Source organism: Poecile atricapillus, unplaced genomic scaffold (genome assembly GCF_030490865.1).
Source record: "Poecile atricapillus isolate bPoeAtr1 unplaced genomic scaffold, bPoeAtr1.hap1 scaffold_209, whole genome shotgun sequence".
In the NCBI taxonomy this organism is placed as follows: domain Eukaryota; kingdom Metazoa; phylum Chordata; class Aves; order Passeriformes; family Paridae; genus Poecile; species Poecile atricapillus.
The window spans coordinates 25603-50823 of NW_026709030.1; the positions used below are offsets into that span (position 1 = coordinate 25603).

At 44.2% G+C, this 25221-nt stretch overlaps 2 protein-coding genes and 1 long non-coding RNA gene across 5 annotated transcripts in view; 1 reads left to right on the plus strand and 2 right to left on the minus strand.

The window, feature by feature from the left end:
* LOC131574256 (uncharacterized) overlaps window positions 1–9962 on the plus strand; it is a 30541-nt gene extending 20579 nt beyond the window's left edge. For both annotated transcript variants that reach the window (XR_009276425.1, XR_009276426.1), the window contains one exon: window positions 9483–9962. This is a non-coding gene — a long non-coding RNA (uncharacterized LOC131574256). The remainder of the gene's footprint in view (window positions 1–9482) is intronic.
* Window positions 1063–10220, minus strand: LOC131574254 (protein FAM161A-like). 2 transcript variants are annotated; one of them, XM_058828674.1, is made up of 7 exons: window positions 9837–10220; window positions 8448–8695; window positions 6843–8024; window positions 6224–6391; window positions 4111–4210; window positions 3526–3677; window positions 1063–2903 (listed from the first exon to the last, which is right to left on the minus strand). In XM_058828674.1, exons 1-7 carry the CDS (start codon window positions 10218–10220, stop codon window positions 2285–2287), a joined length of 2853 nt encoding a protein of 950 aa, XP_058684657.1. In that variant the 3' UTR covers window positions 1063–2284. The 2 variants fall into 2 exon arrangements, with proteins under 2 accessions (XP_058684657.1, XP_058684658.1); XM_058828675.1 differs by lacking the exon at window positions 6224–6391.
* A 1331-nt stretch (window positions 10221–11551) lies between these two features.
* On the minus strand, window positions 11552–17634 carry LOC131574255 (T-complex protein 1 subunit delta). The gene is made up of 14 exons (XM_058828677.1): window positions 17446–17634; window positions 16925–16977; window positions 16595–16684; window positions 15929–16037; window positions 15265–15407; window positions 14855–14976; window positions 14634–14766; window positions 14164–14303; window positions 13853–13949; window positions 13433–13543; window positions 13038–13168; window positions 12711–12945; window positions 12069–12182; window positions 11552–11767 (listed from the first exon to the last, which is right to left on the minus strand). The coding sequence occupies exons 1-14, from the start codon at window positions 17561–17563 to the stop codon at window positions 11750–11752; spliced, it is 1614 nt and encodes a 537-aa protein (XP_058684660.1). The 5' UTR covers window positions 17564–17634; the 3' UTR covers window positions 11552–11749.
* Window positions 17635–25221: the final 7587 nt, after the last annotated feature.

The window sequence follows — 25221 nt, forward strand, 5'->3', positions numbered from 1 at the left end:
TGCAAAAGAAAAAAAAAAAAAAGGAAAAAAAGAGGTCAAATAATGACTTGGTTTTTAGGCCAGAATATTTTTCATCTCCTGACAGGTGTACATGGCTGTCCTTTGCTTGAAATACTTTTTACTGCTGTACTTTTATTCACAAAGTTTAATTCACCCTGACCCGTCTGTCTCCATTTCTGTCCTGTCATCTCTGATTTTTCTTTGCTTTTTAATTCCTTATTGGAATGTTTATCCCTTTATGTTTGTAATGCAATTTCTGAACAGCTTTTTTTGACTTTAAATCTCATTATCCTCCTCTTCTGAAAACCTTTGCTGCTCCAAGTGATTTCCATAAGTGGTTCTTTTAGTACCTCAAGGTTTGATCTCCCATTCAGGAGGATCTTTCTTTTCCTACAAAAAGGTTGGTTTCTTTAAGATCTTTTCCTAGTGATTTATGTCCTAGAAATGCTTCCTGGAAATCCTGGGAAACCACAATCAATTGGATCTCCTTAGTCCACACAATTCTGGTTTTCTTTTGCAGAAATGCTAAAAAAGCTGAGGCATAACCTCCAAAAGCTGTCCTAACTCTTCCTGTTTATATAATATTTATCATGTTCATTAATTCTGTTGTTATTATTTAGGTTTATATTTAAAATATTTAAAAATTTGGTGACAATCTAAATTATACACAGGTCCCCAACTGTGCTGGTTTTGCTAAACCCACTACACCAACTCCTTCTAAAACCTTAAAAAAGCATCGATTTCTCTACTTTCTTTAAGTTCAGAGGAATTTTAGTGATATTTTTAATCCCTATCTTAGTAGTTCAACAATTACATATTTGTTCTGTGAGAACACTTAGACTGCTGTCAAATCTTAGAAACAGGTTTGACTTTTTTTCCCCTTTCAAACCACTTCAAACTATCAGGGAAATTAAACCCCATAACTTAAGAGCTCCTCTGCCTTCTTTCAGAAAAGGATTTGATTTCCTAAAGAGACACCAGTCATATGTGATTGGTAATTTTACAACTCTTCAGAATTACAGAATACTGATAACCACAAGCAAACTTCCTTGTGGAATGAGAATTAATATTTTCACAGACATTTTATTCAAGTTTTTAAAAAAAAGTTTAAAATTCACATTTAGTTATGTTCATAAATAAATAAAAGTAAAAATGCTTTAAAAACTTCCAAACACGGAGAAATTGTGTGATAAAATAAGGAAGAAAAAATAATAACAGATTTTTTAGCAAGAAAGTCAGTAATAGTAGGAGAAGTACTACTGATATAAGAAAAAAACCAAATCCCCAACATTTTTTGTGAGTTTTTTTGTGGAGTAGCTGAAGTCCTGAGTAGCCAGTGAGTAAGAAGAGGTATTAAAGCACTTCCTTGCATAGTTTCATACAACTAGAGTTACCTGAGGTAAAAAGATTCCCCTTTTCCAGGGATAAAATGGCAATTCCTGCTCCAAAACCTCCCCTGGCTTTGCCTCACTAGTGGCCAGTCCCTGAAAGAAGCAGGCACTCACATTCAGGCAGAGACAGCAAATGCAACTTTGCACCAAAGTGGACACAAAGGTGTTTAATTAGGGCAAGACTACTGGGTCTTGGTTTTTAATTTATTTTTTTTATTATTTTATTAACCTTTTTGCAGGTGTTTCATGAGGTTTTTGCTCTGGTTTGTGGGTGGAGGCTTTTTTCTCTCAGTTTCTCTCAGTTTCCATGAAAATTTTGTCTGTAAGTTAGTTTTTTTTGATGACATGTTAAGAATTAAGCACCTGATTGCCATTAATTTTCTCTGAAAATTGAAACCATACCCTGAATTTATTCCTTTCTTTCTTTAAATCCCACTCAGTAATTCATATTACTTTGAGAAGCTGCTTTGGGTTTTAAAAGGTTTTTCTGTCCCAAGAACAGAAAATTCACTTATCTCAAAAATATATTATCTATGAGCAATAATGTTAACCTTTTACTATAAGTCAAATTTATTTTAAAATCTGAGCCCTAAGTAGTTACACAGCACACTGTGTAATTTATTATTAAACAATGAGGTTGCAGCTCATTTTAAGAACAGAGATGCACTGATGTCTCAGAAGAGTGTAACAAAGAAGGTTAATAGAAAACTAAATTATTTTCTTGGTGAAAACTACTAACCTGAGCTTTCTTACTGGAAAACAAATGGAATTCCTGCACTGGCAGGGTTTTTTAAGCTAAGAGGTAAAAATTCACAGAATTTTGGATGTGTAGCAAAGCACCAAGCTGTTCTCCCAGGCAGCAGGGAGAGGTTCCTGAGTTCCAGCCCCTCCTGTCACTCCCCTTCCTCATCGCTGGGCTTCTCCTCGAAATCATCGCTCTCGTACTCCTCATCCTCATACTGGAAGGCACCCTCAGCTTCAGGGTCTGACTGAGCTGCTTCATCGTGCTCGTGGGACCTGTCAGACCCAGAGCTGGCTCTGGACTCATCCTCCTCCTCCTCCTCCTCTTCCTCTTCCTCCTGGGACTGGCCCCGGGATGGGCCCGCCTTTGCTTCCTCTTCTTCCTCCTCCTGGGAATGGTCAAGAGACAGGCCTGCTTTAGCTTCTTCCTCCTCCTCCTCCTCTTCCTCCTGGGAGTAGCCAAGTGACAGGTCTGCCTTGTCTTCTTCCTCCTCCTCCTCCTCTTCCTGCTGGGAATGACCAAGTGATGGGCCTGACTTTGCTTCCTCCTCCTCCTCCTCCCTGTGCCAGCTGGATTCAGGCTCCAGGACATCAGGGCTGGCTCTGGCCTCGTCCCCATCCTCCAGGTCACTGCCCTGCTCATCTGGGGTGGAGGTTTTGACACCTCTTCCCTTCTCTTCCTCCTCCTCCTCCCAGGACTGCTCAGACTGGGGGTTGTCACCAGCTGCTTCCTCAAAGGATTTCCTTTTTTTCTTTTTAACCTTGATGATGCTGAAAAGACAAATTGCACGTGGGGTTTTATTTTGTGGGAAGATGCTTTCCAGGAGGTGTTAAACCACCTTTGTGTAATCCAGGATAAAGCCTGGTAGTCTTGGCTGGGGTGGAACTGGGAAAAGGGAAGGGGGGACACAAGAGTCTCTTTTTATGCTAGAAAGTAACTCAACAATATTGTTTATATAATCCTTTTTTAAAATTAATTTCTTTAATTAATTTAATTTCTGCTTCCTTTTAAATCATAACACCCAATAGATATTAAAAACTATTTTTAATAAGGTTCATTTAAAAAATTTAAAATTTAAAGGTGGTGACTTACAGCAACCTGCCAGAATTTTTGATGAAAGGAACAAACAAGAAATGTTTCTCTTCATTTTTTTTGAAGTGCATTACATAACACAACCAGTTTGGTTAAGCAGCTCTCCTCTGTTTTACAAAACAATATTTAATTCAGGAAAAACAGTCAAAAATACATACTAATGCTAACATACCACATAGTCAAATAATTCCACGGGAAATACTGAAAATCATTAAAAAACCCTTAAATCTACACATGAAAAAAATTCCAGTTATTAGATATATAGTGGGTAAAAAGAGAAAAGCCTTCACTCATCTGTACCTTTGTCTGACAGCCACAGAGGTAAAATCTCTAGGAGTGGAGAATTGCAGTGATTTGGCTGCTCCTCCTTTCTTTGAAACAAACTCTGGGCAGATCCCCAGTGCTTTCAGTCTGTTTGAATAATACTTTTCTGCAGCTATTCTGGCATTTTTCTGTAAAAAAAACCCACAATGGTTAACTGTTATCTTTTGCATTAAATGCCTGGCTTTTGGTACTTTTATTTATATGAATCCTCTGATTCAATTGCAGCTCACAAGTGGAAATGATTATTCACTGCAGGTAAGAATGGAAAACAATACTTGAAAATTTTACACCAGATTTTACTTTTCTGTACCATCAGTGTTTGGTTGTGGTCAGAGTTCCTCATGTTGTAAGTGAACCTGACACATTTACAACAATTCTCTGTTCCCTGTGCAAGCATATCTCAAAAATTACTGATATTTATATGGAGATGGGGCAACAGAGATTGAAAGGGAGAAATACTGCCCTGAAAAGTGTTTTTGAAGTATCTTCTAAAAATGTCAGACTACAAATCTCTTTTTCAGTATCACTCCAGATTAATTAGTAGTTCAGAAACAAGGCAACCTGAGTGACTCTTTCAAAAAGCAGCGGCATTTGTTTCACTCTTTCTTCCATTTCTCGCAATTCTTTCAAATATTCCCGCCTTCTCTGCTTCTCGTTGTTCCTAAAGGGAGCAGAGAAATCATTATTAATTTATAGTACAAGGAATAATTTTGTACAGCAGTTAAATTGCTCGTAACAAATTGAATCTTGTCATACTTCAAGATACATAAAAGGTCCTGAACATTTCATCTCTGAAGGAGTCACTTTGGCTAAGCAGAGGCAGGCCCTGGCTACTGGAGTTAAATAGAGGCTGAGTTTGGATTCTGGGGGATTTCTGGTAAAAAAATTTGGATACTTAGGGTTTTTTACATGCTGATTTCATATAGATCTTCCAGCTGTTCTATGCAAAATTAAATAGAATACACCATAGGAGAATAAGAGCATTAAATGAAAATCAGTATTTTTAAAGTCTGATGCTGAGAATTTTGCTGCTTTAGCAGTTGATCCATCAGAGAGAGGTGGCCACGTTCTGGATCATGGAACACTTTTTCCCTGGGTCGGTTTGTCAAGGACCCAGTCAATAGAGCAGGATAATGAACCTGTTGATTCTTAATTGAAATGATCTCTGGGATCACAGGGAGCACTGGGTGATCCAGGTGGAACGGGCTGTAACCCCTCCTCAGCGGGGGACAGGCAGCCCTGTGACGTGCCTCTGAACTGGGCACGTCTGGCATTGCAGGTCAGGCACTTCAGGGTGAGGATGAGATCAAGGGGTGGCATTTTACACTTCTGCTTCCTCCAGCCTCTCTCTCTGACCATCTCTGAACTCCTCACCACGTTGGGAAGTGAACTTCCATGTTGCTCCTTGCTTTGAAGGAGCACTGACAATGACAGAGCTCATTGCCCAGCTGTGCTGAAATGAGCATTATCAGGTTAAACACTTGCACCAGGGGAGTCACCTGGCTTTTTACACCCAAACAAGAGCTCCTGAAATCTGATTCAACTGAGCACTGCAATGTGAAATTTGCTGTTGAACACACTCAAATCACATCTACAGTCACCTATACTGTCTCTTTAAATTCTCCACCTGCTCTGACTCCTGTTGTTTTCTGCTTCAATCCCAGAGTCAGCAGATCACGTGCTCGAGGGCACACGGATTATAAAGCTCCTGTTATTAACAGTATGCCAGGCTACTGGAAATTAGGATTTGTGCTTGCTGCCCAGGCATGAAGCAACAGGGGCAGAGCAGTCAGTGCCTCTCACCATCCCCACATAACAGCACCTTAAATTGACAATACTGCAGCAGCACCGCCGTGCCAAGCCAGATCACAAACCTCACAAAAGGCTTCTTCAAACAGGATTAATTTTTTTTAGGATTAGAAAAGCAGATAGGGTTAAATTAGCCCCAAACATGAGGCAAAGCAGCAGTCATGGGGTTAGAGCTGTGTCAGAGCTGGAGCCATCTGGAGTGGCAGCTTACAGCACTCTGAGAACGCCCTGGTGTTCCTCCCTGCGGGCTCAGTCACACACAAACAGCTTTTGCACTGCATCTCTACTCCAGGGAACCTTGGATCCCATTCCTCCTGAACACCAGCAGCTCCCTCAGTCCCTGCTGTTACACTGTAAAGTTAAAATATTCCTGCTTTAATTTCCCTCTTCAGTGGGGACCTACTGGGGACAAAGAAGTGAATTGTTAAATGTTCACTGCGGCACCAAATCTGTGCAGTATCCAGCTCTGCAAGGATATTCTGTATCCACACTGTTCCCTTTCCTCTCCATTTTTATAACCTTTTCCTCTTTAGCTGATACATCAATGGAGAAAACACTGTTACTGATCTATAATAATCTAATATGGAATATATATATATATATATATATATATATTTCTACCTGCTATATATTTCTATACTCTGAGTTCAGTACAGGCTGGCAACAATTTCCCAGCTGAAATGCTAAATTTGGCCACTTTTTAACCAGCTGTTTGCACCATGTTTAATTTATCATGTGTAAGTATCTAAACTGAGACTATGCTATTTTTTTACACATTGTATGTTTAACATACAGTGCAATCCCAAACCTCTCCTTCTCACTGCTGAATGAGGTGTTCAGGATTCAGGGGAATGCAACAAAATACCTGAGTGTTTTTAAGCTGGATTTAGACATCTGAGCTAGGCTCTGATGTGGGTCATTGGCCTCAGCCCGAGCCATCACAATTTTCTGGAATTTTTTCGTTCTTTGTTTCTGCTTGGTTCTGTTCCTTTTTTGTTGTTCTTCCAGCTTTCTCTTTTCCTCAAGGGAATTCCTAGTGGGGAAAATAAACTAAGGCTGAATTAATTTTCAATCTAGAGCAAGACTTCAAAGGAAGCTTTGGCAAAGATGATTCCAAAGAGAAAAACAGGGTGAAAACAGGGTTGCTATGAGAGGACAGAAGGTATGTGCCATTTTAAGGGATTCAGGATATCCTGGGAAACAGCAGTCATTTGTCTTCTTCTTAGGGACATGCTGACAAAAATGCACTAGTGTTCCTTTAACAATAATAAATACTAATTAAGCCCTGTATTTAAATATTTTAAGATTTCTTTTATAAGCTTTTATATTAGCAAATTAAATCCTATATTCACCGCATGGAAGAATTAACTACATATGTAGAAGTATCAAAAATAACACCAAATAAAATACCAAATATATACTAATACCATAAAACCCCCTTACTTTTCATGTACATAGAAAGCAGAGCATCTCTAAGCAGTCACCTTATGGCTTGTAGTCGTTGTCTCGTGGATTCAGTGTTTTTGGGAGATTTGGATTTTCCTCCCAAGAGAAATGGGTTTGCCCCTGACTGCCCCATCTGAGGTTTCCGTCTTGGAGAGGCAAACGGCCACCGTGTCTCCTTCAATTTTTCTTCATCCTCTTGAATGTCCTTTAAGATCTTGTCCTTTTTTGAGGGAATGTATGAAGTACAAAGGTCGAAAGGCTCACAGACCGTGAGGGGTTTCACTTTCTTTTTTTTCAGGAGGCGTTTCTGGAATTTCTCGTGTAGGAGTTCAAAATCGGGAACGCTTGGTTTGACCTTGGGTTTGTGTTCCGGTCGCTTTGGTTCAGTGCTCTTGTGTTTCTTCTTTTTGTTGGTCTCTTTTAAGGCCAGTCTGCTGTTGGGTACAGATGAATTCTGTAGCAGTTCCTCAGCTCTCATCCTGATCCTGATTTCCCTGCAGAGCTCCTCCTCCTTTAGCCTGTCATTGAAATCCGGACTATAAACACATTTTGGGACTGGCTTCGCTCTGAACACTTTGGTTTTATTTTCAGGTAGGGAAATGTCTTTTAACTGCATTTTCCTCATTTCACTCCTTTGCCTCTCTCGCTCAATGAATTTGAATGGCTTTTGGGAAGCCAGGAGCTTGAGTTTGCACCTCTCCTTCACAGACCTCCTGCGCTCCTCGTTCCGCTGCACGATGTCATGGTAGAGCGGCAGGAAAACGGCGGCAGGCACGGGATTGGCTCGGAATTTTTTCTGACACTCTGCTTCCTCCTCCAGCTGCTTCTTCAGTAAGTGATTTTCCAGCTCGATCTGTGACTTGGATTTGATGTTCTGCTCTTTCTTCTGAGCTTCTCTGATGGTCATCTGGAAAGGCTTGGGCACGGTGACTCTGGGGGACCACACTTTGTGTTTCTTGCGCACCTTCCTGCCTGTTGGTGAGCTGGGCAAGCTGTGCTTGGCACGGGAGATGTAGTCTTCCAGACAGAACCCATCCCACATTTTTTCAATCTGCTGCTTAGCAAATGAGGATGATCCAGTTTCACTGCCGTTTCCTTCAAAGGCTAATTCTTTATCAGACTCGTCGGATACGCTTGAGCCCAAGGGATCACTCAAGTCTGAGTCTGAAAAGGATTTGTGTAGGTTAAGAGGCTGATATGAACTCTTGTCCCAAGTTGGCCTTGAAAATAAAGGGGAAAAAAACAAACTTGGATTGAGCTAGTCCAACATCGATGCAAAGCCGGTGACTTCCACCTAAGGAATCATCACTAGAAACAAGAATGAGTGGCTGAGAGGGGAGAGAAGAGAAAAGAGCAGCTCACAGGGCACTCAGAGCAGATCCTGATCACCAAGTCAGCACCTCCTGACTGGGAAAGGCCCTGTGCTTTCCTGGATGTGCTGCCCAATCCCTGCTGCACACCCACCTCTAAACCTCACAGACCATTAGCAAGGTAATCAGCATTTCTATCATCAAAACTGACTTTTCTCTGATTATGAGAGATGGGGAGTGTAACACTTTCCAGCCCAGAAACACACCCTGCTGTTTTACAGCTGCCTGCAAAGCATTTGGGAATCTTCAGCTAAAAAGTGCTCCCAAACTCACCTACAGCACTTTGGAGAGGCGTCATTGCTCTTATCCAATGTTTGTACTCCTTTTAAATACAGTTTGTTCTGATACATACTTTCCAGTTTTGCCATGGTCTCCATGTGGGCATTCTTCAACTCTTCCAGCTTCAAGTAATACTCTTGATTTGAATTGTACACTTTGGAAAAGTCTATCCACTCGTCACAGTCTCTCTTTGGAGGGCTGGTCTGCTCTCTGCTGGTATTTGAATCCAAGTCAAAGCCATCCTAGAACAGATGTTTGTAAATTTTTTTTCTGCTAGAAGGAAGTAGAACAAGGTTCTTAATATTGCTTTATCCTAATTAAGTCTAATGAATGGTAAAGTAACACAAATAGAGATACCTGTAAACAAATGTTAATGTAGAAGTACATGGAATAATCATATTGCATGTTAATTTATATCCTAAGGGTCCTATTTAAAGCCTGTAAAATTTCCCTAGTCTGCCCTGTAATCAATATGTTTATAACAGGAAATATGATCAAAAGGACTTACCAAAAGAAAAAAAATTAAGTGTTTTGTAAAGCATAATTTTTCCTTGATTACTATGCAGCTCTAAAAATGCCTTTATTTACAGGCAAACAGAACCTTCTCTGCCTCCTAGTTCCATAACCACTCTAAAAATAAGTCCTCAGAGATGTGGTGCATAAATGTTTATTCCATTTCCATAACTTACTGTGAAATGAGAGGGATTCTGCACAGCTTATATTTCCAATACTGTTTGGCAGTTGGCAGCTGTGTGCAGTTAATATTCTTTAAGTATTTTTAAAGCTTACACAAGGCAGAGAAGTTACTAAAGCCAGGTTAGTCAAGCATCACAAAAGCTTCAATTTGTTCTAAGCAGCATGTTTTAAAAAGTCATTTTTAAAAATGTTTCTTTATAAAAAATTAGAGTACTACTTTTCCACACAGGGGTATTTTAGTAAGCTTTGACTTACTAAAACAAAATAAAACCATCTCATTTATGTTTTGTCAGGCTTTTACTGCAAAAATATCTTTAAATATTTTTTCCCCAGCAGTGACCGAACGCAGTAGGAATTACGGGATCGAAGCAGCGAATTTAAAGAACCTCCAGCGCCAGCACCTCCCTGAATCTGCCGCTGCCACCAGCGTGTATAAACCCAGTTTCTTTTCTGGATCGGCGGAAGGACCCCGGTCCCTTTCCCGGGCCATTCCTCCATCTGCCGCGGTGCCACAAGCTCATTAGAGGATCTGCAGCAGGGCCATCTGCCAGGTGTCCCCGGTGTGTGTGCGTGTCCCCGGTGCCGCAGGGAGGCCGGGGGAGCGCGGAGACCCCTCTGCGGATCAGCTCCGGCTGCAGCCGCCGGCCCCGCGTTCCCCCCAGCCCCTCCCGGCCGTGCCCGCGGTACCTGCGCGGCTGCGGGCGGCGCTCCCCGCTCGTAGAGCGCGGCGGGGGCCCGTGTGCGGGGGTCGAGCGGCGTGCGGAGGCAGGAGGCGGCCAGGAGGGCGGCCCGGTGCGCCTCCTCCATGCCGGGCATCCCTCCCAGGCGGGGCCGGGAGCGCAGGCAGGGCCGGGAGGCGGCTCCCGCTCCGCCCCCGCGGAGGCGGCCCCGGGGCGCGTTAACCGCCCGGCCCGAGCCGCCCCAGCCGGGCAGGGCTGAGCCCAGCACCTCCCCTCCCGCAGCCCCTGCGGGCTTTTGGACACCTTTTTGCAGCATTTTAGTCGGAACCGCCAAGGCTCGCTGGCGAGACCACGTTTTTTCCAACCTCAAGTTATCAAAAGTTTCTGCCATCCTGAAGCTTGTACTTCAGGTAAGCAGTTGCAGGGCAAGGCTAAACCGGGATAAGCAGGAACATTCTGTCCGAGGAATATTCTATCCCAAACCAGGTTAAACAGCGGTATTCTGTCCTAGGAATATTCTATCCTAAACCAGGATAGACAGCAATATTCTGCCCTAGGAATATTCTATCCCAAACCAGGATAAACAGCGATATTCTGTCCTAGGAATATTCTATCCTAAACCAGGATAAGCAGCAATATTCTGTCCTAGAAATATTCTATCCCAAATCAGGATAAACAGCGATATTCTGTCCTAGGAATATTCTATCCTAAACCAGGATAAACAGCGATATTCTGCCCTAGGAATATTCTATCCTAAACCAGGATAAGCAGCAATATTCTGTCCTAGGAATATTCTATCCCAAATCAGGATAAGCAGGAACATTCTGCTTCTACAAAGAGGCATTAATGCTGGATGAACCTATTTACTGTAGTGAAATTACAAATTCTTTTTGTGATGAAATCACACAGGATAGTTGTTGTTTTTGTCAAGAATTGTAGCTCTGTGATAATGGGGGATGAAAGATTTAATCATAGTACCTAAACTAAGAGATCATTGTTGGATGTGACCCTGTGGGGTAAGGCACCATTTGCAATTTTGAACAATCAATGAATAATTGATGCAGAGCATTAGTGCCTTAAATCAATTGTCTAATGTATTAATTAGTACTTGAGTTATTCTGTTTGTTCTGCTTAGCAAGTTACAACAACAGCAACATGGTGGAAATTTACTCAAAAGCTCCAGCTCCAACCAATCATGAATGGAAATGTGAGAAGAAATGGAAGAAACACTCTCCTTTAAACATTAAGAGGAATGAGGTTGTTTCAGTATAGCAAGAAGAGAGATGAAAGGGTTAATTCAAAATGTCAGGCTAAGAATTAGAAGTTGGGAAGCTAATTTGCATTATTATAGAACAGTGTACTTTTGACTTCTCAGCCAGCTTTGGGAAAACCCATTTATTCTGGGATCAGGGGGAAGAAACTGTGAACACCCTTTGTAGGGCTCTGGATCATGTGATGGCATCAGGAATCCCTGCAGACATCAGGAGAGCAAGGAATGGGATGTGCTCCCACTGCAAAGATCCTCCTCACCTCTAGCCTGGCAGCACTGAGGACAGCAACACCACTCCCTCAGGGAAAGCTTTGGGAGAAGCAGCTCCAAGGGTGTTTTTGGAATGTATCACAGATGACTGTTTGCCTTAAACTTTTTAGCCACAAAGAGGAGTAGAGAAAAGCCAATGTCCCAAAATGTAACAAATTCAAACAAAATTATACAGCAAAGAGTCAGGTAGACTACTGCATGTTTATTGATAAAACAGCATTTTCTTTTTGAAAACAAACTGTTTTTAAAGTTAAACCTGATCAAAGTACATCAGTCTTGGTGGAGCTTAAGACAATTCACACAGGCGCTTTTGGTGAGGAATCCATATTCCAGCTACAGGGCAGGAGCTCGAGGCCATGGTCCCCACCTCTCTGCTCAGCTTATCCTCGAGTGTTCACCTGCAGGGAGGACACACAGTCAGGCACAAGAAATCACAGGATACATCACAATTCCTTCTTTGTTTAAGGCTTTTAGTGACACTGATTCCTTGCTTTATGGTGCTGTATTTGTCATGGTTTAGGGACAAGTATTTATACTGCGTTTAATTTCAGCTGCAGTTATTAAAAGGCTGAATGGTCTCAAGTAGCACACAAACAGAGAACACACAGTAACTGCATTTTGAAGCACAGCAAATGAATGACAATATCCTGGTGCTTGTGAAGGAAGGATAACCCAAAGCACGATGCCAGCACCACTCACCACATCATCAATCTTGAGAATGCTGCGCACGGTTTCTGTCGCCAGGGTCAGTGCACTCAGAGACACCAGCAGAGGCTGCACCACCAGCTCCTCCAGGATGTTGGAAATGCCACCCTAGGGGAACAAGGAGCCTTCACTTCGTGCAAGACAGACTACAGTCACCTTTAGCATGTTTTCTTTTAGCAGAATCCTGAGGAAAGTCAACTCCTAGACTATCACAGGGCTTACACCTGTAAGAGGGGGGCATTACAACACTCATCTTTTCTCCCCAAGCATTTGACATATCCAGTCAAAATGAGCCAACAGGAAAGGTCAACAGTGCCAACTGAGAAAAAGCTGTGGTGCTACTTCTGACTTATGACCACATTCCACTGCAGATCCTACTGATGGATCTATTGTTGTAGCTGAAACACTTCTGTAAAGACATGAGATGTTTCTTGTCCTGTGGATACAGCATTTAGTATCTGGTACTATCAATGCTCAGGGTGAGCTCTTGTGAGAACAAGCTGTAATTTCCCTCTTTTAAGGAGGGGATTCCCCTAAATTTTCCCTAATTTTAGGGAGGCTACCACTGTGAGACACCACCTTGCTCTCCCCTAGTCCTAGGTTAAGCATTTCCCAGGTACTCTAACCCCTCCTTACCTTTCTGACGTTAATGCCAGCTGTTTTCTCTCCTTGGGCATGTCTGTTTCTGAGCTCTGTAACTGTGGAGATGGGATTGAGCCCTGCATTCTCAGCCAGGGTGGAGGGAATGACCTCAAGCGCATCCCCGTAGGCACGGACACAGTAGGACTCCATCCCCTTCAGCGTCCGGGCGTACTCGGTCAGCCGCAGCGCCAGCTCAATCTCCGGGGCTCCACCGCCAGCAATCAAAGCCCTGAGAGCACAGAAACGAACATCAAACCTCACTCAGAAGTGCACACACAGTCAGGCTTTGTGTGGTGCTAATTAACCCAACTGAGACATTACCTTTTCTTCACTAAGCACCTTATGACACACAGGGCATCGTGAATGGAGCGCTCGGCTTCTTCCAGGACGAGTTTGTTGGATCCACGGACCACGATGCTCACAGTTTTCCCAGGGTTTGTGCAGCCTGTAATCTAAAACATAAAACCAAATACTGACACTGGGGAACAAATGAAAGTTTGGGACAAAAAGACACTGCCACTGGCACTTTGGAATTCTCTAACAGCCCTCATGCCTGGCCAAGCAAAACCACTGCACTGCCAGAGTCAGTGGCTACTCAGAGCTTAGAAATAGGTACTTAAATATAGTAAATTCCATAGTAAAAAACATCAAAGGTACCAGTTATTAAAATAAGAGACAGATATTGAGTAGGTATTAACATTGTTTCCCTCACCCACCTTTATTAGTTTCCCAGAACCGTTCAAGTTGACCTCCTCTGCCAGCTCAGCAGAGCCCAGCATGTCAGGGGTGAACTGGTCAATGTGAGCCACAGGCTTAGTTCCAATTGTCTGAAAAAATAATGGGAAAAGAAATTAATCCAGAGGCTGACTGCAGAGTCAGCAAGTACACTGCATGTTGTTCTTTTGCAAGAGACAGTAAAATGCACAAGGGCCTGTAGCTTTTACATTTGTTCTGAATCTTTCTATAGAAGTATGACTGCTCAGCAGAGCAGGAATGTTTTTTACGGAAATGTCTGCTCTTGCATTATAGTCAAAACATGAAACCTGTGAAAATGTCACAATAAACTGGCCCTGGCTGGACAGATAGTTTTGGGGTAGATTTTAAGCACTGCTGCTCATTTATATGACCCACCTTACCTTACATATAAACTCAATGTCCTCTCTTTCAATGTCTTTAACCACCATGATCTTAACTTTGTTCAGAAAATGGAGGGCCAGGTCACTGAGAGCATCCCTGAAAATGAAAGGGAAGGAGTCAGGTCCCAGTGCTCACATTCTTCAGAGTACAAAGTAAGGATGTCATCAAACCCAAAATACAGCCAGTGCTGGTGCTTTCCAAAGCTACTGTTACTCTGCCAAGCATGACTGTGTTTGGCTGCAGTTTTCCAAACAATTGCAACTGTGTCCCCGAGGACCCGCAGAGAGCCGGTGCCTGGGTATCAACGTACCGCAGGATGGACTTCTGAATGAGCAGCACATTGCACCCAGCCTTCTTGATCTGCTTCACCAGGTTCAGGATGTAGGCTCTCTCCTCACGCAGCACTCTGTCCATTTGAGCATAATCAGAAACAACAATCTGGTTGTCCATCTATTTCAAATAAAGAAGAGAAAGGCAAGTGTCAAAATGTGCCATGTTCTTCAACGTACGATGCTGTCATTCTAAACAAAGAAGCTTCACAGCAAAATGCTGTTAGAGACACTTCAGGTAACACTGAATTAAACATAAACATTTTTAAACATAATTTATAATTTAAACAATTCTTTTTAAACAAACTATTTTTTTAGGACCCAGCAGCCCTTTGCTCTAGCTGTGGCACAGAGTTGACCCCACAGTATCTTACAAAAAACATCTTTTACTCCATTTGCTTGTCCCATGTCCTAGAGCATGAGGCTTTGCTCAAGCCACAGTCTGACTTACATCTGTCTTTGGAGCAGACAAGCAGAACTGAATGAGGCCAATTTTGGCTTTTTCTACTCTGGTTACGCCGGTATTTGCCACCTTCTGAGTCAGGACGAGTCCCTCAACCAGTTCACAATCATCAATTGTGCCTCTGGAAACAAACACAACCCATTACTGGAGCACTCTGGGAAACTGAGTTCACACAGACAAAATCTTTCTAATTACAAATTGTTCCTTACCCCAACTTCTTAACAATTTTAATATCTCTGAGGTCCACACTATTGGCTGTGGTTGGGTCAATCACCTTCATCACTGCATCCACGCTCATTGGAGAAAGTAAACTGGAATACTGACACACAACCTAAGGGAATGAACAGTAAAGAAAACATGGTGAGAGACCTCACACTGATGAACAGCAGTTTCACAACAATCTTGTCATTGTGTTTCAGTGTTTGACATCAGAACCTTGAAGCAAAGATGTCTTAACAAGGCATCTTCTTAATGGCTGCTCCAGGGCAAGGACAGAGCAGTGATGCTGGGGGGAAAACCCACACTCAGAAATAAAAAGGAAATGGAACTGCTCCTTCTTAGACTTGACAAGCTGAAAGGCCTGGCTGGGCTGGAGCTGCCAGTGCAAGTGCAGCTGTACCTTGGAGTTAAGGGAAGTTGTTGCACTGTTCAGCAGAGTCTCCCTGTCACTGAGCTCCACGGGCTGGGCCATGTTGGTCAGCACCTCGATACCTTTATCCAGAGCCTTCTGGAATGACTCTGAAATGATGGTGGGGTGAATTCCTGTGCAGAGCATAAAAAAATGCCTGTTAGACAAGTCATGCTTGCAAACATACTTATTTTGTTTTTTCTTCACCAGCTCTTTCCATTTTAAAACTCCAGGTACTCAGGTCAGAGTAAATTTAAGGCATTTCAGCAGAATGTTCTTCACTGATGTATGACCTCCCTTCTTATTTTCTGCTATTAAAACCGAGGGAAAAAGCTGTAACATTCCAAGGGATTTGTCCTCACAGACAAGACCTGCACATCTCCCTACAATCCCTGAAACTCTTTCTCCAAGTTCTCTTGGCATTCCTAAAGCTGCTGATGCCCAGGAGGAGGCTGACCCTAATTCAATTTCAGATTTCCAAAAACTGTTTTCTCACAGTCCTGTATGAAACTCCCCAATTTCCCTGGAGTGTGGGATACACCCTTTATCCTTCCAAATGATTACAGCTACTTTAAGCTTCATCCCACACATGGCAAGAGGACAAAAAGCCTTCAGTACCTACAGTGTTAAATGAATGTTAAATGAATAGATTTACCTTTCTGAAGGAGTCTGGAACAGGCATCCAAAAGAGCTCCAGCGATGACAACGACAGAGGTTGTGCCATCACCAGCTTCAATATCTTGTGCTTTTGACAGCTCTACTAACTAAAAGATAAATTATTACAGAAAATAAATACATAGAGTGCTGTTAACCCACACCCAGACACTTCTTTGGCCAGAGCACAGCTATGGTACAACAAGTCACTTCCAGAAGCAAAGCTTTCTTTCCTGTATTTAAAACTGAACACGCCTATCTAACAGGTTTACCTCTTCCTTCCCTGGAGGAGGGTCACAGGAAGCTCATTTCCATCTCTGATCACAACCAAATCCAAGAACATTGAACATCTCAAAGGACCAGCTATCCTCAGACCACCTGGCCATATCTTCACTCACTCCCTTCTCTCCTAATGGTTTGGGGCATGAGTTTTTCCTGCTTAAATGACAGAATGGAGGTTTGCCCTACATTTTCTTATGTCTTAAAACATGTCCAGAGAGATTGTGCATAAGGAACACTGGGCAATAAATAAAGGTTTGTAACTTTTAAGCACGTGCCACAATAAAAATAAATGTTTCTGGAGCACAATGAACAAAATTTCCTGCTCTGCCACTATGCTGGGTAATGCTCCTCAAATCCAGACAAAAATGGAAAAGAAACCACTCACCATTTTGGCTGCAGGGTGCAGAACCTGCATTTGTTTCAGGATAGTGGCACCATCGTTAGTGATTGTCACATCTCCCTTAGCATCCTGAATCTGGGAATAAAGGGCAGGAAAACAGTTCCAATCAGCAGCTGCAAATCATTCATTTGTGCCTCACAATATTTTTAAACATAATTTTCAAAACCAAGATGTCCATTTAGTTCCCACTTTCCCTTAAATACATGAAGCATGGGAAAGAACTAAGGCAAAAAGTGGCATCCTCTATGAGACACGTTGAATGTACAGCATTTCCAGTAAGCTTAATACTTTGAGAATTTAAACCACAAAGTTTACCATTTTATCCATTCCCTTTGGTCCAAGGCTGGTTCTAATGGCATCAGCAACAGCTGGGAAGAGAAGAAAACATTTGCAAGCTGATCTAAAGAACTACAAACACTCCAGCATTTAAACGTGTTTTCTAAAAAGAAAATTCCTCCCACTTTTCAGCAAATCTCAGACAGATTAAAGGATCCCAAATAGTGGAATGATGTAAAATCAGGCCTGATTTCCACAGTTCTTTATTTTTTTAAGCAATCAGCCTCTGAGCACTTGATTGCAGCCATTTTAAATCTGGGGAATCACAAAGGAACAGAACACAGCTCGCAGTGCGGCCGGGGCTCCTGTCAGTGACAGCATCGCATTCCCTACAGGCGCCGGCCCATCCCGGGCAGCTCCCAGCCACCAAACCCCCGGAATTCCTGCTCGTATCCCTGAGGCACGGCCCGCCCGGGGCCGAGCACCGGGGCATCCATCGCCCCCCGCCCCAACCGCGGCCCACGCGGGGCCCGGCCCGGCTCCCCCCGCGGTCGCCGCACCTTTGCCGGCGGCGATGTTGCTGAAGCGGATCTGGGAGGGTTTGTCGCGGTCCTGGTAGGCGCCCTTGGCCCTGCCGCCGGCCCCGCCGGGGGCTCTGCCGGGCGCGCTCTCGGGCATGGCCGGGACAGACCGGGATGGGCCCGGGATGCTTCCAGAACGGGGCCTTCCGGCCTCGCGTCACGCCGGGCTGCCCGACCCGCGCCTGCGCGCTGCTCAACCGACCAGCGGAACGCCCCCTTCCAGCTGCCTGCCGGCGAATGGCGAGGACGCCTATAAAAGAGCCGCGCGCTCGCTTGGGGGCTTCGGGGAGGTTTTCCCGCCTAGCGGGGCCGGGCTTGTCTCGCGCTGCGCTCGTGGCCGCTGGGGGGCGCCAGGGCGCGGCCGCGGGTTCGCGCCCTGAGTGAGAGATGGTGCGGGATGGGGCTCACAGACCCCGGGATTCCACCCTCAGCTCCCGGGATTCCGCCCTCAGCCCTGAGGGAGAGATGGTGCGGGATGGGGCTCACAGACCCCGGGATTCCACCCTCAGCCCTGAGGGAGAGATGGTGCGGGATGGGGCTCACAGACCCCGGGATTCCACCCTCAGCTCCCGGGATTCCGCACTCAGCCCTGAGGGAGAGATGGTGCGGGATGGGGCTCACAGACCCCGGGATTCCGCCTTCAGCCCTGAGGGAGGGATGGTGCCGGATGGGGGTCACGGACCCCGGGATTCCACCCTCAGCTCCCGGGATTCCGCCCTCAGCCCTGAGGGAGAGATGGTGCGGGATGGGGGTCAGAGATCCCGGGATTCCACCCTCAGCCCTGAGGGAGGGGTGGTGCGGGATGGGGGTCACAGACCCCGGGATTCCACCCTCAGCTCCCGGGATTCCGCCCTCAGCCCTGAGGGAGGGGTGGTGCGGGATGGGGCTCACAGACCCCGGGATTGCGCCCTCAGTCCTGAGGGAGAGATGGTGCGGGATGGGGGTCACAGCCCCAGGGATTCCACCCTCAGCTCCCGGGATTCCGCCCTCAGTCCTGAGGGAGAGAGGAACTGAGGGAGGGGTGGTGCGGGATGGGGCTCACAGCCCCCGGAATTCCACCCTCAGCCGTGAGGGAGCCGGGAACTGAGGGAGGGATGGTTTGACTCAACGCCAGGCGGCCCCGGCGTTTCATTTTTATAAATCTCGGTGTGTCACCTTGTAGCTTTTCCCTGCTAAGTCCAGGACCTGCTGTGCCATCCCACCTGTCCTGGGTAGGTTTTGAACACCAGTTTTTTTCAGAACCCTTTGCCAAAAAGGGGTTTAAACAGCACCTTTGTCACAGGTGAACTTAGACAAGAGTGAATTACAGGAAAAGAACAAATACAAGGTAAATTTTTTGTAACAGCCTGAATTTGCCATGTGTCTGAGAGGCTCAGCTTGTATCTCCACTGTAGAGCTGTAGGCTTTACCATCACTAAAAATAAGGCTAGAGTTGAAAAATAGCTTATACCTATTGGGTTGAGCTTAACTACTGTGTTTCTATAAGAAGCTCTTGTTTTTTTCTTTTTTATTTTACATTTCTGAATAGCTGTTTAAGTTATTTTCTTCACCCTAAACAGAGTACAAATGTAATACAGTTCAGATGCAAAGCATAAACTTGAATCCACAAAGTGAATTAATTTTGTATTGTGTTCACGGTAAAACACAGCAGCTCAAAAAAATCTCTGACTGAAAGGAAAGTGCCCACATAGTACCTAAACCCTATAACTTTGATGGCATATCTTTGGCTGGGTATGAAAAGTCGGGGTTTCAAGTGCTCCTATGTAAAGAAAATTATCCAAGAAATGTTCCCTTTCACCAGCAAAGTGTAAAAAACAGGCAGAGAATGGGACCTCTCAAGGCTCTTTTCCATTTTCAAGTTCCTGTAGCTGTACCAGGAGCTCATTGCAAGTGAAACACATCCTCGTGGTGAGCAGTGTTCCAGTGCCAGCAACAGCTTTGTATGGTCAGACATCAAAATTCAGCATTTGGACAGTTGTCAAAACAAATAAATAGGGAAAACATGACTCTATCAGTCATGTTTTAACATCTTTCAACCATTTTTAGCAGTTGCTTTTGATTTTTTTTTTTTTTGCTGGATTTATTCACCTTTAAAACAGCTGAGAAGAGGATTTGGAAATGGACGATCTTTGGCTTTTTATATTCCATTTTTAGCAGGCAGAGAGGAAACCAATTTTTGTATAAAGGCAGAGAAATGCACACCATGGTCATATACAGGGAAAAGGTCTACCTAGTAATAGTCTGGATATGTCTGGATTTATATCACCTCTAAAATGATCCAAACACACCCTAAATGGCAAAAAATCACTGTGAACTCTGACCCTGCTCTTAAATTCCACCAGGCAAGGATGACAGCAGTACCAAATCCTGGATATTTAGCACTAATGCAATGTTATAGCTGGAATCAATAAAGACCTAAGCTTTTAAAGAAGCTGTTGGGGAAGATTTAGGTTGTGGTTGGCCACCTCCTTGTTCCCTCAGGTTAGGGATCATTTCGAGTTTGTTGTGGTATCCCAGGAAGTTCCTGGTTTCTCCTGGGTGTGCATAATCAGTGGCACAGGTAAATCCGAGGATATTGTGTAAATTTGGGTGGTGGCAGATGTCATTTCTCTGGTGCTGAGCTGGGCTTTGGGTTTGGTTTTGCCACAGCATGCCACAAAGGACCTGAGAGGAAAACACAGAGAGACTGTGTGCTGTTACCAGCAGTTGTGCTGCTCAGAGGTGCCCCAGGGCTGGGAGCAAGAATTTTCCAGGATTTTGAAGAAAATAAAGGTTAGAGCTGGTGCTGTCCCAGCCACCCAGCTACACAGGACTCTGTGCTTGGCAAAAGCAGCTCCTCCAGTGCTGAGAATCATTGGAGTCAGTTCGTGCCGTTGCTGGGTGGAGCCTGCATTCTGAGTTGGTGGGTAGTGAGCTGCTGAGCTAAGTTTAGAGCTGCTGTGGTCAGTGGGTTCCTTGCTAACAATTTTGGTCTGGCATGATTCCTTCCCTGAAGGGTTTTGTCAGCCCTCAAGGATGTCCTGGATTTGAGATGCGTTGTCTGGCTAACTTAGGGGGGTTTTGTTATCCACTTTTGTTATCCTGCCACTCTCATCTGCCTTGTTCTGTGTCCAGTATGAGCTCCCTGGCCATGGCTTGGTTTCATCTGAGGCCCTTGCAGGTGTGAAGGTGGCATCAGATGGGGACTGACCCAGAGCAGGCTCTGTGGTTTAGGACTTGTCATGTCAGGATGGAGGCTGAACTTCCAGCCAGGGCTGAAACCCAAGGACCAAATGTGTCATTAGGTCACGTTGAAAGCCAGCACTCCCTGAAGCCTTTTGGATTTGTCTTAAGAGCCAAGTTTAGACTTGGAGTTGCCTGCACTTTATATTGTTATATATCCTTACCCTCTTATCATAATTTCTGGCTGTTCTGACCCTTTCCAGCATCTCCAAGAAGCAAGGAGACAATAACAAGTCCCACAATAAACATCCCCATGCAAGATCCTGGAGTTGTAACGGAGTTCTTTAGCTTAGTTTCTTGAAAAAAAAATGGTTTGTATGCTTTGTCCTTCAAATAGAACTTGAACCTAATTTTGACTAAATGTGGTAGAAACCCTGCATTTTCTGGCTTTGTGTGACTAGGCAGCTGCAGGAAGAAGTGAGATTTTTAGTTAGAGCTGCACTGAGGACATAGCTCAGTGCTTTGGGGGTGTTTGTTGCTGGCACAATTGTTCCTGAAGTGGAGGATAATCTTCCAGGGGGTCTTTTTTGCTTTTCCCTGGAGATGACTCACCAAGAATCCTCGAGGCAGCAGTGATGGCAGCAGAAGGGATGAATGCCACAAATAGGGTGACATCATTTCACCCCATGGCCTTAGTTAAGTTATTAAGTACCATTCCTTAATCATGCTCTGATAAGAGTGAGTGGCTTCTAAACATTTAATAAATGCAATACTCAAGTCTTCCCAGCATGAAGTTTTTGCATGAGTAAATTTTAGTTTTTCAGAGAAGAAGAAAGTCTCTACCTAGAGAATATATTTTTCTTCTATCTGGAGTTTCATGCCAGAAGTTTTGGCTCGTGGTGCCTGAGGCTGAGCCCTGCAGGAGCTGCCAGCCCTGCCTGCATGGAATGGCTGCATGGCTGCTTCCACCTCCTGGAGCGGACACTGAATGAGGGATTCTGCTTTTTATGGATTTTCTTGGGATTCTTTTACTTGATTTCTTCTGATTTTCTTTGTTTCATTCCTGCTCTGGACTAGTATAGCAGAGTTTTTGTCCCTTTCATCCTCCTCCATTACTTGTTAATATTTTCTGAGGGGTTTTTCTCCCTTATGTTCCTTGAAAAAATCCAATTTGACATCCATAGATGGAAAGGTTGCTCACACGTCCTTTTCAGCAAAGGATCTAGGAAAAATGAGGACACATTTTGTGGGAGGAAATGCATGCAGTGCCATACAAGTATTACCTTATTACTTGTACTTGTAGGTAATGTCACCCAGCACAGAAGGGTGAGGGCTCTGCAGCAGCACAACATACAGGGCTGGCCTCTGGTTTGGGAGGGAAGGAAAACACTTTATCCATAGTGATTTTGTTCTGCTAAGATATCAGTGTAAGCATTGCTATTTAATTTTCTCTAAGTGCAATGAATGCCATCTGATCTCTGCTTCTAAATCTACAAATTTTTTTTAAAAAAATAATCTTACTTTACTACGCTTGTGGACTGACTTTCCAGTTTTTCCAGGCACTAATTCCCTCCTTGCTCTTACCAAAAAAAAAATTAAATTTTTCCTTTTCAGTGTCAAGTTGGCAGAAAAGTTCCTGGTCATAAGGCTACAAAAGGAATTAGAGGCAGGGACGGAAGAGCTGCTGAATGAGTTTGTGGGACTGGGACTGTTGCTGCTGTTAATTCTCAGCACTTTTCCCTTCACACACAGGAGGAGGTGAGGACACACAGGAGCACACTGGTAGTGTTAGTCAGTGACCCTTGGTCTGCAGGATGCAGGTGGAAGCTGTCTGGTGAAAGAATGAGTATTTCTCTGTGGGAATACCTGGGGAGATGATTCCCCCCTCTCCCTCTAGATGCCAGCAGAGCACTAGCCTTGCTGTGAGGCGTTGCCTCCTGGATGTATTTCAGAAGAGTGTTAATTTGTAATGCTGCTTGATCACTTTTTAGAGAGGTTGGGATTAACGGATTGTCCTGTTCAGAACAAACTTTGCATCCTTTGGAGAGCTGATGAAAAGAAGAAGCACCTGGAGTTTAAACATGTTTTTATGAATATCTGTTTCTGCAAATACAAAACATGTTCTCACCTGTGATACATCTCTCTCTATTTCACAGGTAAAGAACGAATCACAGGCTTCTTGGCAAGCACCATCCTGAGCCCTCAGAGGCATCCTCGTTTGTATCTCCACATAAAGGTGTTGTTCCAGAGATCCCTGTGGAGGAGTATGGCTGTTCCAGGGCAGTGCTTGCTGAGGGAGCATCGTGGTTGAACTTGTGCATCCTTCCATGAAGAGGCTGATGGAGCCTGGGATGTGGTGTGAGCTCCCTGCCTTGGGCTGTGTCATCTCCCAGCTGGCCCATTTAGCGTCTGTCACCCTTCTGGCCTGTGTGACTGGAAAGTGGGATCCCTTCTGGTGCTGAGATGGATCAGGCTGAATCACCTTGTCCTGCTCTCTGGGCTTTCCCACATGCTGGCTTACAGGCATGCCTGCTCTCAGGGACTGCTTCTCTAATGGCATTTCTTGCACCAAAAGCAAGGTGTCCCTCCCTGCTCCCGCACCGCCAGCAACAGTTCTGGCCCCAAAGAGGCTTTTTTTTACCTGTATGGAGGGGACCAGCTCCATTTCCCAGGGTGTTTCTGCTGGGAGACTCTGTGAGACTCAGTGACTGATCTTCAAGTGCTGTTAGAGACAGAGCATCGTGCACTTCTGCCGTGACAACCAGGGATGCACCCACAGGCACCCTTGGCTGCTGTGGACTCTTTGCTTGGACTTGCTTCTTTGGAAAGAGGACAAACACAAGGGAATGGAGAAGGATCTTGATAAGACTGTCTTCCAAGAAAGGACATAGGAAAAGCTACACAAACTGTTCAAAAACTGTATTTCGATGCTCTCTGCACTTCCCCCAAGTGATCTTCCTCTCAGAGAAACAGAATAAGTGGAACTGCGCAGCAGTAAGTGAAGTATTAGTTATATATTTTTTTATATTTTGGCTTTTTATAGCTCTTAAAAATTGTTTCAGAGATGTTTGGATATTCCAGTCACGCTGCCAAAGGTTTATGTCTTTGAAGCTGGAGTTACAGATGGGATTTGCTGTTGGGTGCAATCAGGAAAAAGGGGGAGGAACAAGCAGGTGGAGCAAAGCAGGGCAGCTTCCTAACATGGCTTTATTGGGAAAGTTTCTGTGCAGCCCCTGGGTTGCTTTGTTCCCCTCACTGCCCCAGTCCTGAGCAGTGCTCTGAGAGCTCCCTCCACTGGAAAAAATTTAGTTGGTCACTACTAAAATGAATCCTGGTGAAAATACAAAGTGGTAGTAGGAAAAAAAAAATAAATCTGCATTTTGAAGCACTGATACTTCTCATAGATGTTGATAAATACAAATCCCATGTTTTTGACCCTGCTGCTACATCCCATAGATTCCACTTTCCACCTGTGGAAGGGTTGAGGGTTACTAGGCAAGAGAGGGGCACTGCCCCTGGCTGGGGCATCTGTGCTTCAGGATGGTTCATCAGCTCAGAGGGAATTGGGCTGCTGAGGGTCACTTTAAGCTGGAACAAGTGGGGATTTTGGGAGCAGGACTTGTATATTTGTGTGGCTCCCAGAAAGGGCACTTTAAATGGGAGGCTCTGATGTGTTCCCTTGGCTGTGAAATTCAGGAGAGGCTGGATGGAGAACTGATTGGAGAAATCAATTGTGATGGACTTCCTAGTTCAGTGATTATCAACTGCAGTGTGGTAAAGGGTAGTGAGATATGTCCTCTCAATATCTCATTTAAAATGATGTCCTCTTGCTTTGGACTAACACATATTTAAGTGGGAGCAATCTTTATTTTCAGTTCCAGTATCTTTTTTTCCTGCCCTTCTCTGGAGCTAATCTTTGAGACAATATAAATTGCTCTTCACAAATCTCTTATTTTGCTTTGTTTCTGGTAAAACCAAACACCCCAACCAAGGTCTCCTAGAGTTATGCTGTGCAAACACAAGGGAATATATGATCTCTTCCCCAGTTTGGCATAGTGAGTCTTTGGCAATTTGCTCACTTCAAATGACAATCATCTGTACCTGTTTACTAAACCCTCCCAGAAAATGCAGGAAAAACCAGGCCAGAAATAAGTGGAAAAACCTAGGTCCAAACAGAGGAAGGTCCAAACTACCAGAATGAGAAAATAAAAGAGATTTTCAAACTGAAAAGGTGACACCATCCTGTCTTCTTCATTTGCATTTCACTTCCATTGAGAGTTTGAATCATGGGGCTCAGGACAGACATGGCAGGAATTTGTATCTGTCCAGTCAGTCATTCCCAGACCAGTGCTGGGGAGAAAACAAATTTCCAGGAAAGGTTTGTAAGTCCATAGTGGTGAGAAGGCACAAGCCTCCTGCTGCCACATACGAAATGAAAGCACTTGGGACATCAGAGAACACAACTACCATAATAAAAACATTTCTTTACTATGTTGAAAGTTCATTCTAAAACAACAAAAGGAGTTAATTTTTCAGGCTAAACACTGTAGACGGTAAAGACAACACCAAGATCCATGTCTTTAAAAAACAGAG

Bases quoted from the DNA above. Each gene is read 5' to 3' on its own strand.
- LOC131574254 (XM_058828674.1), bottom strand. From the start codon at position 10,220: ATGGCAGAAACTTTTGATAACTTGAGGTTGGAAAAAACGTGGTCTCGC. The intron at 6,392-6,842 runs GTGACTGCTTAG...TTTCCCCACTAG, and splicing joins CAACGACTACAAGCCATAAG to GAATTCCCTTGAGGAAAAGA. The intron at 2,904-3,525 runs GTACAGATGAGT...TTGTCTTTTCAG, and splicing joins TCTGTGGCTGTCAGACAAAG to CATCATCAAGGTTAAAAAGA.
- LOC131574255 (XM_058828677.1), bottom strand. From the start codon at position 17,563: ATGCCCGAGAGCGCGCCCGGCAGAGCCCCCGGCGGGGCCGGCGGCAGG. The intron at 16,038-16,594 runs GTGAGTGGTTTC...TTTATCTTTTAG, and splicing joins TGCACCCTGCAGCCAAAATG to TTAGTAGAGCTGTCAAAAGC. The intron at 12,946-13,037 runs GTAATGTCTCAG...CTGTGCTCTCAG, and splicing joins AGGTGCTTAGTGAAGAAAAG to GGCTTTGATTGCTGGCGGTG.